This window comes from Penicillium psychrosexuale, assembly GCF_028828465.1.
Source record: "Penicillium psychrosexuale strain IBT 29551 chromosome Unknown utg000002l, whole genome shotgun sequence".
NCBI lineage: Eukaryota > Fungi > Ascomycota > Eurotiomycetes > Eurotiales > Aspergillaceae > Penicillium > Penicillium psychrosexuale.
The window spans coordinates 4,494,841-4,508,825 of NW_026643187.1; the positions used below are offsets into that span (position 1 = coordinate 4,494,841).

At 51.0% G+C, this 13,985-nt stretch overlaps 6 protein-coding genes across 6 annotated transcripts; 5 read left to right on the forward strand and 1 right to left on the reverse strand.

Moving 5' to 3' along the window:
- Nucleotides 1-7: 7 nt before the first annotated feature.
- Nucleotides 8-1,526, reverse strand: N7518_002823 (UDP-N-acetylglucosamine--dolichyl-phosphate N-acetylglucosaminephosphotransferase; the record flags this gene model as incomplete). Its single annotated transcript, XM_057183750.1, has 3 exons — nucleotides 8-988; nucleotides 1,045-1,225; nucleotides 1,288-1,526. The coding sequence occupies 3 exons, from the start codon at nucleotides 1,524-1,526 to the stop codon at nucleotides 8-10; spliced, it is 1,401 nt and encodes a 466-aa protein (XP_057045200.1).
- Nucleotides 1,527-1,858: 332 nt separating this feature from the next.
- N7518_002824 (putative nuclear pore protein (SEH1)) lies at nucleotides 1,859-3,140 on the forward strand (the record flags this gene model as incomplete). The annotated part of the gene is made up of 3 exons (XM_057183751.1): nucleotides 1,859-2,068; nucleotides 2,133-2,982; nucleotides 3,034-3,140. 3 exons carry the CDS (start codon nucleotides 1,859-1,861, stop codon nucleotides 3,138-3,140), a joined length of 1,167 nt encoding a protein of 388 aa, XP_057045201.1.
- Nucleotides 3,141-3,495: 355 nt separating this feature from the next.
- N7518_002825 (putative proline permease) lies at nucleotides 3,496-5,079 on the forward strand (the record flags this gene model as incomplete). The annotated part of the gene is made up of 1 exon (XM_057183752.1): nucleotides 3,496-5,079. The coding sequence occupies one exon, from the start codon at nucleotides 3,496-3,498 to the stop codon at nucleotides 5,077-5,079; it is 1,584 nt and encodes a 527-aa protein (XP_057045202.1).
- A 1,758-nt stretch (nucleotides 5,080-6,837) lies between these two features.
- N7518_002826 (putative PHD finger and SET domain protein) lies at nucleotides 6,838-9,669 on the forward strand (the record flags this gene model as incomplete). The annotated part of the gene is made up of 1 exon (XM_057183753.1): nucleotides 6,838-9,669. The coding sequence occupies one exon, from the start codon at nucleotides 6,838-6,840 to the stop codon at nucleotides 9,667-9,669; it is 2,832 nt and encodes a 943-aa protein (XP_057045203.1).
- Nucleotides 9,670-10,294: 625 nt separating this feature from the next.
- N7518_002827 (putative MFS monocarboxylate transporter) lies at nucleotides 10,295-11,878 on the forward strand (the record flags this gene model as incomplete). The annotated part of the gene is made up of 4 exons (XM_057183754.1): nucleotides 10,295-10,454; nucleotides 10,512-10,612; nucleotides 10,681-11,043; nucleotides 11,132-11,878. The coding sequence occupies 4 exons, from the start codon at nucleotides 10,295-10,297 to the stop codon at nucleotides 11,876-11,878; spliced, it is 1,371 nt and encodes a 456-aa protein (XP_057045204.1).
- A 300-nt stretch (nucleotides 11,879-12,178) lies between these two features.
- N7518_002828 (RNA polymerase II accessory factor CDC73 family protein) lies at nucleotides 12,179-13,654 on the forward strand (the record flags this gene model as incomplete). The annotated part of the gene is made up of 2 exons (XM_057183755.1): nucleotides 12,179-12,865; nucleotides 12,923-13,654. 2 exons carry the CDS (start codon nucleotides 12,179-12,181, stop codon nucleotides 13,652-13,654), a joined length of 1,419 nt encoding a protein of 472 aa, XP_057045205.1.
- Nucleotides 13,655-13,985: the final 331 nt, after the last annotated feature.

Below are 13,985 nucleotides of genomic sequence, written 5' to 3' on the forward strand. Positions count from 1 at the left end.
TTTAAAGCTATGCGATAAAACCGAATTCCCTGTTATCGTGATGGAACACGAGCAATGCAAGGCGATGTCTGACGAACAGACCGAACATCCCACAGGCAGTTTGTACTGCAACCATGTGCCACGCCAGTTGATCTTCTCGCATTGGACCCACCCACACCAGCCAAAGATTCAAGATGGTAAGATTACTGGATTCAGTAATTCGACCATTCTTGTCTTGGGTGATTCGCACCAGTTTCAAGGTGTGTAATAAGCGCAGTACGGTATCGATGAAGTGCGAAGGAGGACTCGTCCACTCCGTGACTGAAGCGTCCAGCAACCCAGTGGAAGCGTGGAACTTTGGTAACCGATGGCGAGGACAAGGAATGAGGTGGAAGAGTTGGGGGGTGGAGTAAAGGAAATTGAAGATCTGCGGAATGAACAGCAGTAACAGGGTTTTGCTGAAATGCCCTAGGATACCAACCACGGCAAACACCATTCCTGCGAAATAGCAGTAGGTATCGCCCACAAACACCTTTGACGGATACCAATTATGGCATAGAAGGGCTCCGGATACACCGATGAATGGAAGCAGGAAGTACATCGACAACAAGTGCGAGTCGGTGGCAGGATGCGGGTATGGTGTCATAGGTGCAAGGTACATCGCATCATTGAATAGCAATTGGATCGCAATCACCAGTGACTGAGCTACCTCGATACCATTAATGCCTGCCAACATGTTGATCGCATTTGGACAGAAGATTGCCACCGCTGCCATGTACATGTAGTACAGCCATCCAAGATCGACAACATCACCTAGGTAAGGTTGCAGCGGCACCGGCACGACGACTTGAGTGACGCCAAAGTCGACAAAGTACACAATGAGCATGGGGATTGCGGAAAAAGCAGGGATGAGGACTTTGTGTCTCCAGCGAATGTCGAATAGATCATCACCGATTCCGAGAATCACGACGGATTGCAAAGACAGAAGACCAGAAAGGTAGGACGCGAGCTATTCAATTGCACATTAAATTGGGTATGCCTCAGTCAATAAAAATCAGAACTCACCTTGCCGTGTGGAAATCGATGAAGGAATCGGCCGTTCTCAATATGTTGCGATGGAACCACAACGTCACGGTTTCCGCCTCCGGATGTGGCTGCAACGATATCCTTGTAGAAGGCAAAAGGAATGAACATAATGAGCGCCATCAGATACACAACTGCGCAGACTGCACCCATAGTTTCAGGTCTAGATCAAGATATTAGTACACGCTATGAATATGATCTCAAGTTCAAGAGCCATATACATACATCTCGGGCCGGCTAGGCTTTGCCATATCCTTGCCTTTAAGTCCTGCTTTCAAAAATACAGGCCCGAGCCACCTGATCAGACTGAAAGCCACAGCAAACACTATGCCACATAGTGCAATTGAAGCGACTAAAGGCGCTCCATCGCCTTGGAACGTGGCGTTGAGTATGGCTAAACCGGCCCCCACGAGTGCCAGTAGACGCCAAGTCTCCTTACGCGAGAGGGTGCTTGGGTTGTTCATGGCGGACACACGACCAAAATTGCACGGACAAGGTCCCTCTGCTGCAAGGAGAGATTCACAAGAGATTCACAAGAAATTAACCTATACAACAAGAGGGAAAGTCCACGTCGACCGCAATCTGTCTTCATTCTTCGATAAGCTTATCGTGTTCTGCCAGAGTTATCCTACCGCCAATTTTAGCGGTGAGATGATATCCCGTGATGCTTGCAACCAATAAAGGTAAGGCGACGTCAACCAACTGTTTCATACCTCATACGTGCAGATGCATGAAATCCAAATCCTCATTGGCCGAGCTATTTAATTCGTCAATCTTCTAGCCAAAGTCCGTTCCGATGGGGGCAGTGGAGCGCCCCGAGGTAACGGCCGGATTTGCCGACTTCGACGCTGGCCATCGGGATCTGGTCACCGTCACCAGGTTTAACTTCTATGGCAACCGTATTGTCACCGCTTCTTCTGATCACCGGATGAAAGTTTGGGATCTACAGGATGGCAAATGGCAACCGATAGACACCTGGCGCGCGCACGATGCCGAGATTCGCGATGTATGTCCCCAAAGAAGCTAGGGCCAAGGCTACCATTGCGGCTCGTACTAAACTACTATTTCAGGCCACATGGAATAGTCCTTTCACAGGCCAACACATTGGCAGTGTTGGAGAGGACATGAAGTTGAAAATCTGGCAAGAAGATGTCACCCAGCCATTAAACACAGGACGGCGGTTCAAGTCAATCTACCGCATGACTGCACCACAAAGGCATCCATTTGTATCACTCGACTTTCGCAACATTGACCTGGAGTCATGGCTGGCCGTGATCACACGGGACGGCTACCTGATGGTTATGGAACCTGTCAGCCCCGATAGCCTTGCAGATTGGCAGCCTATTGACCAGTTCCGTGTGTGCACTGCCCCGGAACGCGGCGAGGAAACAAGTTTCAAAGTCCAGTTCCATCACGATCCTACCGACATTACCCACACTGTCTTACCGGAGTCCGATCGGAAGAGCCTGTCGCTAATTGTGGCTGCCATGGACACCATCAAGCTCTATCGCACTGATGCAAATCGACGATTCTACCATGCAATTGAACTCAATGGGCACAGTGGTCTTGTGAGAGACATCTCCTGGGCCAATGGTTCTGTGCGTGGTTATGATCTTATTGCGAGCGGCGGCAAGGATGGTTTCGTCCGCATCTTTGAAGTGTACACGACACCAGCTGGCCAAACACTACAGATATTCAACGGCCGGAAGGCAGAACTTCGCAAGCAGCCCCAATCGCAGTCACAGTCGCCCCGAGCGACATCGCAATCCGGGATCGGCTCTGCTCTAGCAAACCGTGTGCCTGCGTCGGTGACTGATCGCCAAGCCAGCGGGGAGCCACAATTTCGGCACTCGTTCAAACAGGTAGCTTGCATTGACACCAAACACCTCGATGTGTGGCAGGTTCAATTCTCGTTTTCTGGTGAGTATTCTTTATTTATCTATTCAAATCTTTTCGCTAATATACTGCCAGGTGACTCGTTGATCTCCTCAGGAGACGATGGAAAAGTTCGGTTCTGGAAAAGATCTTTGTCTGGAGAATGGCTCGAGTTCGCCGAAACAGACATGGCGTCTCAGTGATGTTCTTCCAAACACTGCAAGACCTTATTCGGGATTCTTGAAAATGCCCAATACTTGTCTCTTCCTACGCTCTCAGCCATCAGGCCCATTTATTTTCTTCGCAATCAATGATACCCTCTACCTTTGATTTTTGCTTACTCCTGTGATCTCACTTGGTAGTATTAGTGGAACTAATGTGCTGGATTTAAGGTCGATGTTTTTGCTTTATCTGTATCTCCATCATACGAGGAAAGAACGATGTTAGGAGATGCCGTGGTTGGTCCCTTGACAATTTTCCTCTCGAGCCAAACCACTCTCAACTCTCTATCCTCGTCCCTATAACTGCTTTATTATCTATATTCATTGTTAATTCACTATGGCTGTCGGTCCGACCATCGGCACTGGTTTGTTCATCGGCGCTGGCCAGGCCCTCGCGGTTGGCGGACCTGCCTCGCTACTCATATCGTACATAATCCTATCTTTTTTGACCTTTGCTATGACCACGAGCGTGGCCGAAGTATCCAGTCACATGCCATCGCAACATGGCACACTCGTTACCAATGGCTACCTGTACATGTCAAGCAGTCTGGCATTTGCTTCAGCATACCTCCGCTGGTATACCCTCGCTTTGTTTGTCCCATACGAAATTACATCGGCGATGGTCAATCTTGGCCTATGGAAACCGGGTTCCACTATCGCAATCAGATTGACTATCATCACGACCATCGTTGTTGGCTTCAACTTTCTGCCAGAAAGACTCTTCAAAAGTTCCGAGCGAGTATTCACTATGATGAAGATCGGCACAATGGCGACCCTCTTCGTGCTCTCTGTGGCCCTGGGTCTTGGGGGTGTGGATGCACAGCCCCCATGGGGATTCAAATACTGGAAAACTCCGGGTGCCATGAACGAGTATCTAGTTCGAGGCATATGGGGACGACTCCTGGGTTTCTTGCAATGCCTCCTTGATGGCTCCATCGCTTTCACGTTTGCCCCTGAGCTGATTGTGCACCGAGCGGAAATGCCAGCATCACTCGTGCCAGCATCACTTGGCGAAACAGCGATGCTAAGCGCCGGCATCGCCGGTAGAGTCACGTCCGACGTTGCTCAAACGGCATTGCCGTATATCATGAGCTCCCTGGCCATGGGCGTTATGGCTCCTTTCAATGAGACGCGCCTAACGAACAACGGAACAGGTTCTGGGCTTTCCCCTTACCTGATCGGACTCAGAGATGCAAAAATTCAAATTGTACCTACGATCGCGATGATTGCAATCCTGCTCTCCGCGGTGGCTTCTGGGCGATCCTTTTTGTATCTCTCTTCTCGCACACTTTGTGCAATGTCAGAGCTCGGTCATGCGCCCTCGATATTTGCCACTCGCAACCGTTGGAACGTTCCGTATTTGGCCGTTGTAGCATCCGCCCTGTTCTGCTGTCTTGCATTTGCTTCCGTGAAAGTGCCGAGTACCATCATGAACACCTATCTCCTTCGCCTCGTCACGAGCGCCGGTTTCATTTCCTCGCTTGTGTCATGCAACATCCATCATCACTTCAATCGCCGGCTCCGATTGAACAACATCGCCAAACGGTATAGTTTCTCTTCACAGCCAGTCGGTACATACTTCGGGATGATCGTCAGTACCCTACTGCTGCTGGGCGGCGGATTGTGGGCAGGACCGAAGGGAAATATTATTGGGTCCCGAGCAGCCAGACTGATCACCTCATATGTCAATATCGGGGTATTCGGCCTGCTGTTCTTGGTCCATCGATTGCAAGACTCTTTGCCCGCTGTCGAAGTTGGAAGACAAGAGGATCTGGGTGGACATAACCATGGCGACCATGAAGGACCAAGAGATTCTCGGACACAGAAGACATATCCGCATCGAGGGAAACTCGACGTAATCCCAGAGGGTTCCGGGACATTTGAGTTGCGACTCAGCCAGACCACGTTCTCGGAGCCTTGAGTGTACGACATAATCGCCGACGGAGATTAAGCGACATGCGCGATGGTATAGAAGGCTGCGACCTAGCATTGTTATTGTTATGTGTTATTATTGTTATTATTATTAGCGATTAGTTGTTCCGATTCAGTTCATTCTTTTTTGTTATAATAACATAAATAGAAGAACATGCCTGATTTAACTAGTGAATGCCAAATATAGAATACAGTAACTTTTATATACAACAAACATACTAAAACTGACCGGACAATTTTTTATTTTTGTTGTACCTTTTGTAGTGGCAAATGGCGCCAAATCACAAATCATATCGGAATCCTAACAAAGCCCCCCCTTTTACCACTTGGGACAACTCCGAACCTCTCCAACTTCCTTTCCCTTTTCTCTCTGCCGGCTTTTCACGTTTGATATACAATCCACGCCTGAAACCTTGTCGTACAAGAACAGATGACCCCTTTGCCCCCCCCCCCCTCTTTGAAACCATAACCTTCCCCATCTCCTCCGATCCCTCCCAAGCATTTTCCGTGTTTTCCCATGTCACTTTTTACTTTGCTTCTTCATACTTCCTATACTCCCTCATACTACCTGGATACTTCATCGGCCCGCCGGAACTCTCCCTCATTTGCACTTCTAATACTTCCCCACAGGTAACCCAAGTCGCCTCCTATTCTCCCTTACTTTCTCACGGATTTCTTTCCCGAGCCGAGTTTATGGGATTTCCTTTGTCCTCCCTCAAGCAGATTCCCGTCTCTATGAGATTTGAAGGACGGCCGGATCACAACCCTCCCAGCACATTCAAGACCTATATCATTTTTTTGGGATCTTGGTCGCTGTGAGATATCTCGCTTTCCAAGGTTACTACATGGCCCGACATGGCTTTTATTATACCCAGGCTGCCTCTTGATTCATTTGAGGATATATGTATCCTTCATTTTTCATATCAGTTTCCTACTCACCCATCTAGATGCTAACCTTCACGATTGCCCCGTTGATTCCCACTGGGATGCCTAGGGCACCCAATGACATTCCCGTGACTTGCCCCACTGCGGTGAATGCCGCTAGTCCCTATTCTGACTAGCGTGTTCCATGGCTTACTGAGAACAGTCGGTTTTGCAGATTACCAAATTACGATACCGGTAACCTTGGAATTTTTCCAAATTGCCAGGAAACCTGCCCGGGGGTGTCTTTCTTTTCACAATGAAATCCAAGAGAAAGAGACAGAGCAAGAGAGAGCGACCCCTCGGATGGTTGTTTTCGGGTCGAGTCCTTCCCCTCCTCCCCCACCGCCCTCGAAGTCCTCTGGTTTCTCCCAAGTCCAGACATCGCCCCCTTTCACCCTTACGCACATGGTCTCTCTACCAGCCCGGACCGCCCATTCTCTGCCTTAGGCCCCCGTAGCCTCCTCCTTCCTCTGTCTCCAGTTCCTCAAACTCGCTCTCTTTTTCCTCTCCTTTCCCCTACCCTCTCTTTTTTCGCGCTTTTCTTCCCTTCTTCCTTGTTTTCTCTCATTTAATCTTTGCGCCAACCTCTTCTAATCTCTTTCCGATCATCGATTCTACGACTTCCTCACCCCCCTTTCGCTTCCTTCTTGTGACCGCACCGTCTTCAACTTTCCAACGCGTTCACTGTCCTAGCGAGACGAGATTGGAAAGCGACACGACCACGAGAAAAACTGATATGCGACTGGAATAGTGACAGCCTGGCTACGCCTCTGTCGAGAAAACATCATTTTGTCTTCGCCTGAGAGGGGGTTATCTGTCGGCGATGACAGATACCTCCTCCCTCGCCATCACGCACGCCACCACGGATTCCTATCCGGTCCACGCCCATCGCGGGTCCCCTGCTGCTGTCGACGGCGCCGCCTCTGACTCCGGCGCACCCGATGAAGAACCTTACACCATCAAATGCATTTGCTCGTTCGATGAAGATGATGGCAACACGGTGTTCTGCGAAGGGTGTGAGACATGGCAGCACATTCTCTGCTACTACCCGGATAAGAAGGTACCAGATGTGCACAACTGTGTCGACTGCGAGCCACGGCCCCTTGACAACCGTCGTGCCCACGAACGACAACGGCAGCGGCGGATTCGAGAGAAAAGCGAGGACGGCGACCGGAAAGCAAGACGATCTGGGCCCAGAACACAAAAGAGAAAGTCCAATGATGCTGATGTGAATGCCTTTGGTCATAAACGACATGACTCGGGTTCCCGTGAGCAGCCACCGTCGAAGAGAACAAAGGTGTCTCGCGGGCCATCAACTTCACTGAGCGGTATTTCGGTTCCCCCGGGTCTGTCGGCCGAAGCGCGAAACCGACGATCCTCTACCTCGGTTGCGGTGAGCCCAACAGGCATCCCTGGCCCTCCTATTCCCCATTATTCGGAAGAATTTATCTCTCTTTACGACCGCGATGATCAATTTGTTGAATCGAAGAGTATTCTCAATTACGGCGTGGATTTTGTGAATGAAATTGTGGCGTGGCTGAAGGACCCACAGATCTTGGCCCGAGTTACCGATGGACTCAGTGTTGAAGACTTCGCCAAACGGTCCGAAGAGGCCATGGATCGGTCTCATTGGCCCTCATTGGTAACGGAAACTGTCACGGACTCGACAATTGAGATCGGTGGTAAGCACCCCGTCCACAAGATCTTGAAAACAAAGGATCCAGTTCAGAAGGACGATGTCGTCGGTGAAATCTTCGGCAAACTAGGCCACGTCAAAGATTACAAAAAGCTCCACAGCAACCGATGGAATGAATTGGGGCACGCCCTGCCTTTCGTGTTCTTCAACCGACAGCTGGACTTGTACATCGACAGTCGTCAGGAGGGAAACGAGCTCCGCCACGTTCGGCGGTCGTGCGAGGCCAATGTTAACTTGAAAATCTACATCACCAATGGCCGCCAGTACCATTTTTGCTTCGTTGCGAAAAGAGACATACCTGCCAATACGGAAATTACTACCATGTGGTATTTCGACGATTCTTTCTTTCCTTCCGATGCGACAGTGAAGGAGGAGTTCAAAGACAGGGTGGTAGACCCGACGGACGCCGCTATTTGCATTAGCACCACATTGGCGAACTTCGGTGGTTGTGCTTGTGGAAACCCCCAGACTTGCGTATTGAACAAGCTTGATCGTCGCGCCAAGCCCCCTCCCAACAAACGCTCCAAATCGAAGCTCAAGGGCAAGACCAGGAAGCCAAAGTCCCTCGGCCTCCCCGCTGATATCGGTCGCGCCGGCAGCGAAACCACCAAGCATGTTGATGAGCACGACCCTGCGGCCGACGCCCGATCAACTTCTGGCTCCGCGCGTGGTAGACATACTGGCAGCAGTCGCGATCTCAGTCCCACGGCGTCACAGCTAACTCTGCCAGAGCTCTCCAGTCGCGAAAGACGTAAGATAGCGGATGCCGAAAAACAATTTCAACAGCTAGAGCAGGTTAGGAACGTCAATGCCAAAAGGAAAAGGCGCTCTAATCGCCCTCCGACACGGTTTACCCCCGCGACACAGTCGAGCTCAACTCAAACTGGCGAGGACTTCAAACCTTACCACGAGTTTGGCCCTGATCGAAAGACCCGTCAAGTTACCTATGTTGACGCTCAAACTGAACTCTACGCCGATGATGTTGAACGCTCGTTCTTGCGCGCAGAACGTCTGAGGCGAGGATACAAACTCGACATGATCCATCCTACACTTATGCATAAGATTCGGTGGTGCGCGGGGCATCACATCACAGAGGACTTGGCCCAGCGAAATGCATGGGAGGCCGGGGACTTGAGTGTCGTGCCATCTGGGGTCATCCCCTGGTGGTACGGTTGGTTCCCGCTCCCAATCGACGACAGGTCTCATATCGAATTGCTTAAGGAAGATTCCGACCGAATGGGAATACCTGCTGATCACGGTCCCCTTGCGATGCCCCCTCGGTGGTCTTTCCACCAGTCCAAGTATCTCCAGTCTGAATACAACTACCATGGCATTGCGATCAGAGGAATGCATTATGACCCTCCAGCGCGACCAGTCCAAGGTGATGTTGATACTCGGGGCGCTCTCTCATACAAACGAGGATCCTTCGCATCTGGCTCTAGCAGTGATTTGCTCAAGCTCTCCATTTCACCTTACTGGCCATCCACTGCAGCGCATACCTTAAGGATTCCGGGGGCTGGCAATCGTGGCTATCTGCGTGTTTCCATGCCACCACCATCGAACATTCCGTCAGTCCTTAGTCCTGGTTCCATGTCCACAGGGAGTCTCGCATCACCTAGTTCTCGTGACACGGCCTCCCCAATCTCTCTTGTGCCATCCTCTGGTTCTACACTCGCAGGTACGCCTGCCAAGAAGAAACTCAGTCTTGGTGATTATCTGATCCGACGTGGCACAATGACAACCACCCCGACTTCGGAGCCAGCTCCTGCCCCACCTCCTGGTCCGCCTCCCGACGATTCACGTCTACGTACTCAACACTTTCTGGCTATCACTTCGGTTTTTGGTGATAATCATCAACCTCCTAAGACCGACCCCGGAGACCAGAACCAGTCTCCGGATATCATTATGACGGACGCACCGGAGGCAACACCCACCAAAAATCCATCTATCTCTTCGTAATACGACCATCCACGTGGTAGTAATGGTGGGCCTGTGATAAAGGGAAAATTCCGCAGTGGATTTAACGTTATCTTACGACCCAAATTTCTTTTCTCGTGTGATTTCATTTCGATACCTTACAGCGAGGCGGGCACGGCGTTCGGACTTCAACTTTTTTTTGGCTATCTGTGCCGGCTTCTTTTTTCTTTTTTTTCTCTCCGACTTTTCGGACTCTGGATGGCGTATGGCGTGGTTTAGGATTGGTTGGGAAATACCATTTGGGTCAGGGTCTTTGGGAAGTGTGTCTGCCTGAGTTGCAGCACTTGATCTTTCACGATTTGTCCAGTTTAGTCTTGGATATGTATGGCCTCTTTTCGAGATGCTAGATAGCTTGTATGAACAATGTAACTTTTTCCGTCTAATGTTTTCGACTTCGCATGTTTTATTCTCTAGTATTTCTCTCTGTGTGGCTTTTCCTATTCAAATTAAGTGGAGCTTCTTGTTTGACTACGACGGTGATGGGTAAGATGACTCAATCATCATGAGGGGAACGGGGAAATTCCTCACCCGGCCCTCGTTTCTTCTCTTATTATCTGTGATTTCTCCAACTCATATCCAATGCTTATGCCATTGATTCTAAAGCAAAATGAACAATTCCAACGATGAAGGCCTCGTGCTGGACGAGATGCATCCCAGACCAGCAGAAGTCCCCGAGATCGAGCAGCCCGCTCTCCCTCCAGCAGACGGAGGGAAAGCCGCATGGCTGATGTTAGCTTCATGCTGCTTCATCCAGCTACCAGTCTGGGGTCTGTCGTGACTGAACCAAGACTCTATCTGCATGTAAACACTAACACAACATCTAGGGTTCTCCACCGTCTTCGGCGTCTTCCAAGAGTACCACTTAACACACGACGTCCTAAAGGGAAGCAAGAGTGACCTAGCGACAGTTGGAACTACTTCGACCGTACGCAACTGATACATATGTCAACGAGGCCGGCTGTGCTCTAGTCTAATGCTTTATGTTATCCCTAGGGACTGCTCTATCTTCTCTCGCCTATCACTTTTACGCTTTTAACGAGATACCCGCGTCTGCAGTATTATTGTGCACCCGCGGGCTTGGTCATCACCGTGCTGGGATCTCTGTTGTCCTCGTTCGCGGTGCGCGTGTGGCAGTTGATCGCTACCCAGGGTGTCTTGTGTGCCATCGGCAATGGGCTCTTGTTCAGTCCGTCTTCCTTGTACCTTGATCAATGGTTCTTGCGCAGGAAAGGCCTTGCGCTTGGGACTATGTGGGCGGCGAAGAGTATCACAGGTGTTGTTTTGCCTTTCGTTGCTAGTGCTTGTCTAAATAGGTTTGGCTCGAGTACTACGCTAAAGGCTTGGACTGTCGTCACGGTATGAGCTACCTCTTTCCTCGGTTCGATGTTAAGCATAAGATGTGTCTTGGGTTTGATACCGAACCATGGCTGACAAAATCCATCAGTTGTTAACCACCCTCGTCGCCTTGCCATTCATGAAACCCCGTATTCCAATATCGCCATCTGCTTCAGCCCGTCGCTTGGATCTGAGCTTCCTCACACAAACCACTTTCTGGATGCTGCAAACGGGCAATATCATCCAGAGTTTTGGATATTTCTTGCCGACGACATTCCTCCCTTCTTATTCGACAAGGACGGTCGGGCTATCCCAGAACACCGGTACAATGCTGGTCTCGTTGTTCAACGCAACGTCTATCGTTGGCGGGATAGCCCTGGGAGCACTCTGTGACCGCTTCTCCGTCACAAACATCATGCTGCTGTCCTCGGTTGGCTCAGCGTTATCAGTTGTTCTCTTCTGGGGTCTGGCATCATCGGCAGGCTCGGACTCGTCGCAAACAGCCATTGCCCTTCTAACTGTCTTCTCCATCACGTATGGCTTCTTTGCCGGTGGGTTCAGCTCCACCTGGTCTGGGGTTATTACTCAGATCAAGCGTGACTCGGCGCCATCCCTGGATACCGGGCTTGTCTTTGGTCTTCTTGCTGGTGGACGGGGTATTGGAAATGTTATCAGTGGACCGTTGAGTACGGTGCTGATTCAATCTGGGTCTTTGGGAGAGAGTGGTCTGAAGGGCAATACTGGTTTTGAATCCCAGTATGGAACGCTGATTCTTTTCACTGGCATCACGGCCTTTTTCGGTGCCTGGAGCTGGATGTGGCGGTATATCAGCCCTGCACTGCGGTGTCTCTGTTGATCGTTCGGAACAGTCTCGGAGTAGGAGCAGAGAATAGGGGTTGGTAGTGCATAGTAAATTTGAGGGAGGAAAAATGTAAAGCGCCGTGAGTAGAGTCAAATAGCAGCTATGTATCTATGGAAATGTTTTATTCAAACTATTATTTTCTGAAGAATGTCAAAAGGTGACTCGAGATGATAATACCGTGTCACGTGCAGTCCGCGGAGCTTCGACTCCAAATGCGCGTTCCTCAATCTCAGCCCCGACAACTTTCTTACATCTACCTGCTGCAACCAAGGGCCACTGCCCTATTTTACAACAATGGCAACCGAGGCCGCACTCCAAGATCCTCTCCTGGCACTGCGACGTGCGATTGCCTCTGGCAACCTCCCAACGCCGACGACCTCGTCCGAGCTCTCCGACCAACCTGCCACAGACGACCTGGCCAAAGCCACACACCTCTACTTCGCCCAACCAGCCCCTCAAACAATCGCTTTGTCAACCCTTACACGATTCATCTCAGCATCTACCAAAGCCCCTGTTGACCTGCGCAGTATCCTTTTCGCCTGGCAGAACAAAGATGTCGCTATCCCCGAGTACATCGCCAAGGCGCAGGAATTCAACGAAGCGCTGAAGAAGCAGACGCCAGAGGGTGGCAAGGAGGAAAGTGTTCAGATTCTTATCTTCCTTGAGCGCCTCGACCTTTTCACCTGGCTCGAGGGTGCCTCCGACGACAGCGAACATATCAAACCCCTCGAGGGTGCTGCTGCCGCTGCTGAGGCCGCCGCCGCGGCTGCAGGTGTCGCGCAGGCCGATAATGCCGCGGGAATTGCCGCCGGAGCCATTGGCGGCGTCACGTCCGTCCCCAGTGGAACCGCAGGAGCAGTCCAGGCTGGAACTCAACCTGGCCGCCCACAAAAGCAGATTGACCCTCGACTACAGGAGATTTACAATGGGGAGCGCAAGACCGGCGACCGCAACACAGTGCTACGAGGAATCAAGCCGACAGTGAGTTACTCTGGCAGGATGCGATAGACGGTAGCAAGCTAACGCCTCACTTCCCAGGACTTCTCACACGTCCGCAAGAGCGCCGAGGTGTTCCTCGACCGCAACCGTAATCGTCCCGGGCAGCCAGGCGTCAAACCAGGCAGCAAGGGCTCCATCCCAGCTCCATCAGCCGGCCTCTCGATGCCATCATCGCGCAAGTCGAGCTCCTCCCACTCTCGCCCTGACCCCATCATCCTAATCTCACCCTCCGCCTCCTCCCTCATCCGCATGTCGAACGTCAAATCCTTCCTCGAAGAAGGCATCTTCGTACCCCCGGACCACCCAACCCTCACCGGCACCACAGACGCCAACCTCGTAAAGCTAGAGCGACCACTCCGTCTCAACGGCGACGCTTCGAACCCCGCGAGCGCAAGCTCCCGCGCCGGCAAACCCACCCGCCCAACCAAGTTCATCGTCGTCGACGGCACGACCAACTTCAAACCGGAGTACTGGAACCGACTCGTCGCCGTCTTCACGACCGGCCAGACCTGGCAGTTCAAGTCGTACAAGTGGTCTTCGCCGCCGGAGCTGTTCAAGCACGCTACCGGTGTGTATATCGGATGGCGCGGGGAGGATATCCCTAGCCAGGTTAAGGGCTGGGGACGTGGAGTTGACACCTTTGCTGTTGAGCGCTGGGACGAGAAGAACGGTGTCCACGGTGGTGGGCGTTGGCGGGATCGGGAGGTTGTTGAGGGTATTTGGACTGCTATTGAGGAGGGCATGAGACTTCGTGGATGGGGAACTAAGTAGACTTTTTTTTCCTTTTTTTTTGGTCTCGGTTCCTCTTTCTCGGTTTTCCTGTCATCTTGTTTATCTCAATACCCTCAATTCTCTAAGAATATGATGACCATCGGCATTCAAGGCGCAGTTTTAGGCGTTGTGGTTGTCTTTTTTTCTTCTTGTTCCTATCATGTTTATGTATTTATAGCTGATCTGGATTTTCAATCTGTAATTTCGATTCATATCTGGTATAATTCGTGACAAGCACTTCTTCCTCGGGCCAATATAGCCTTATCTAACTCCTAGAACACAACATCTGCCTACATTCCTGCATACTCCATTAACCATTTACTTGCAATAT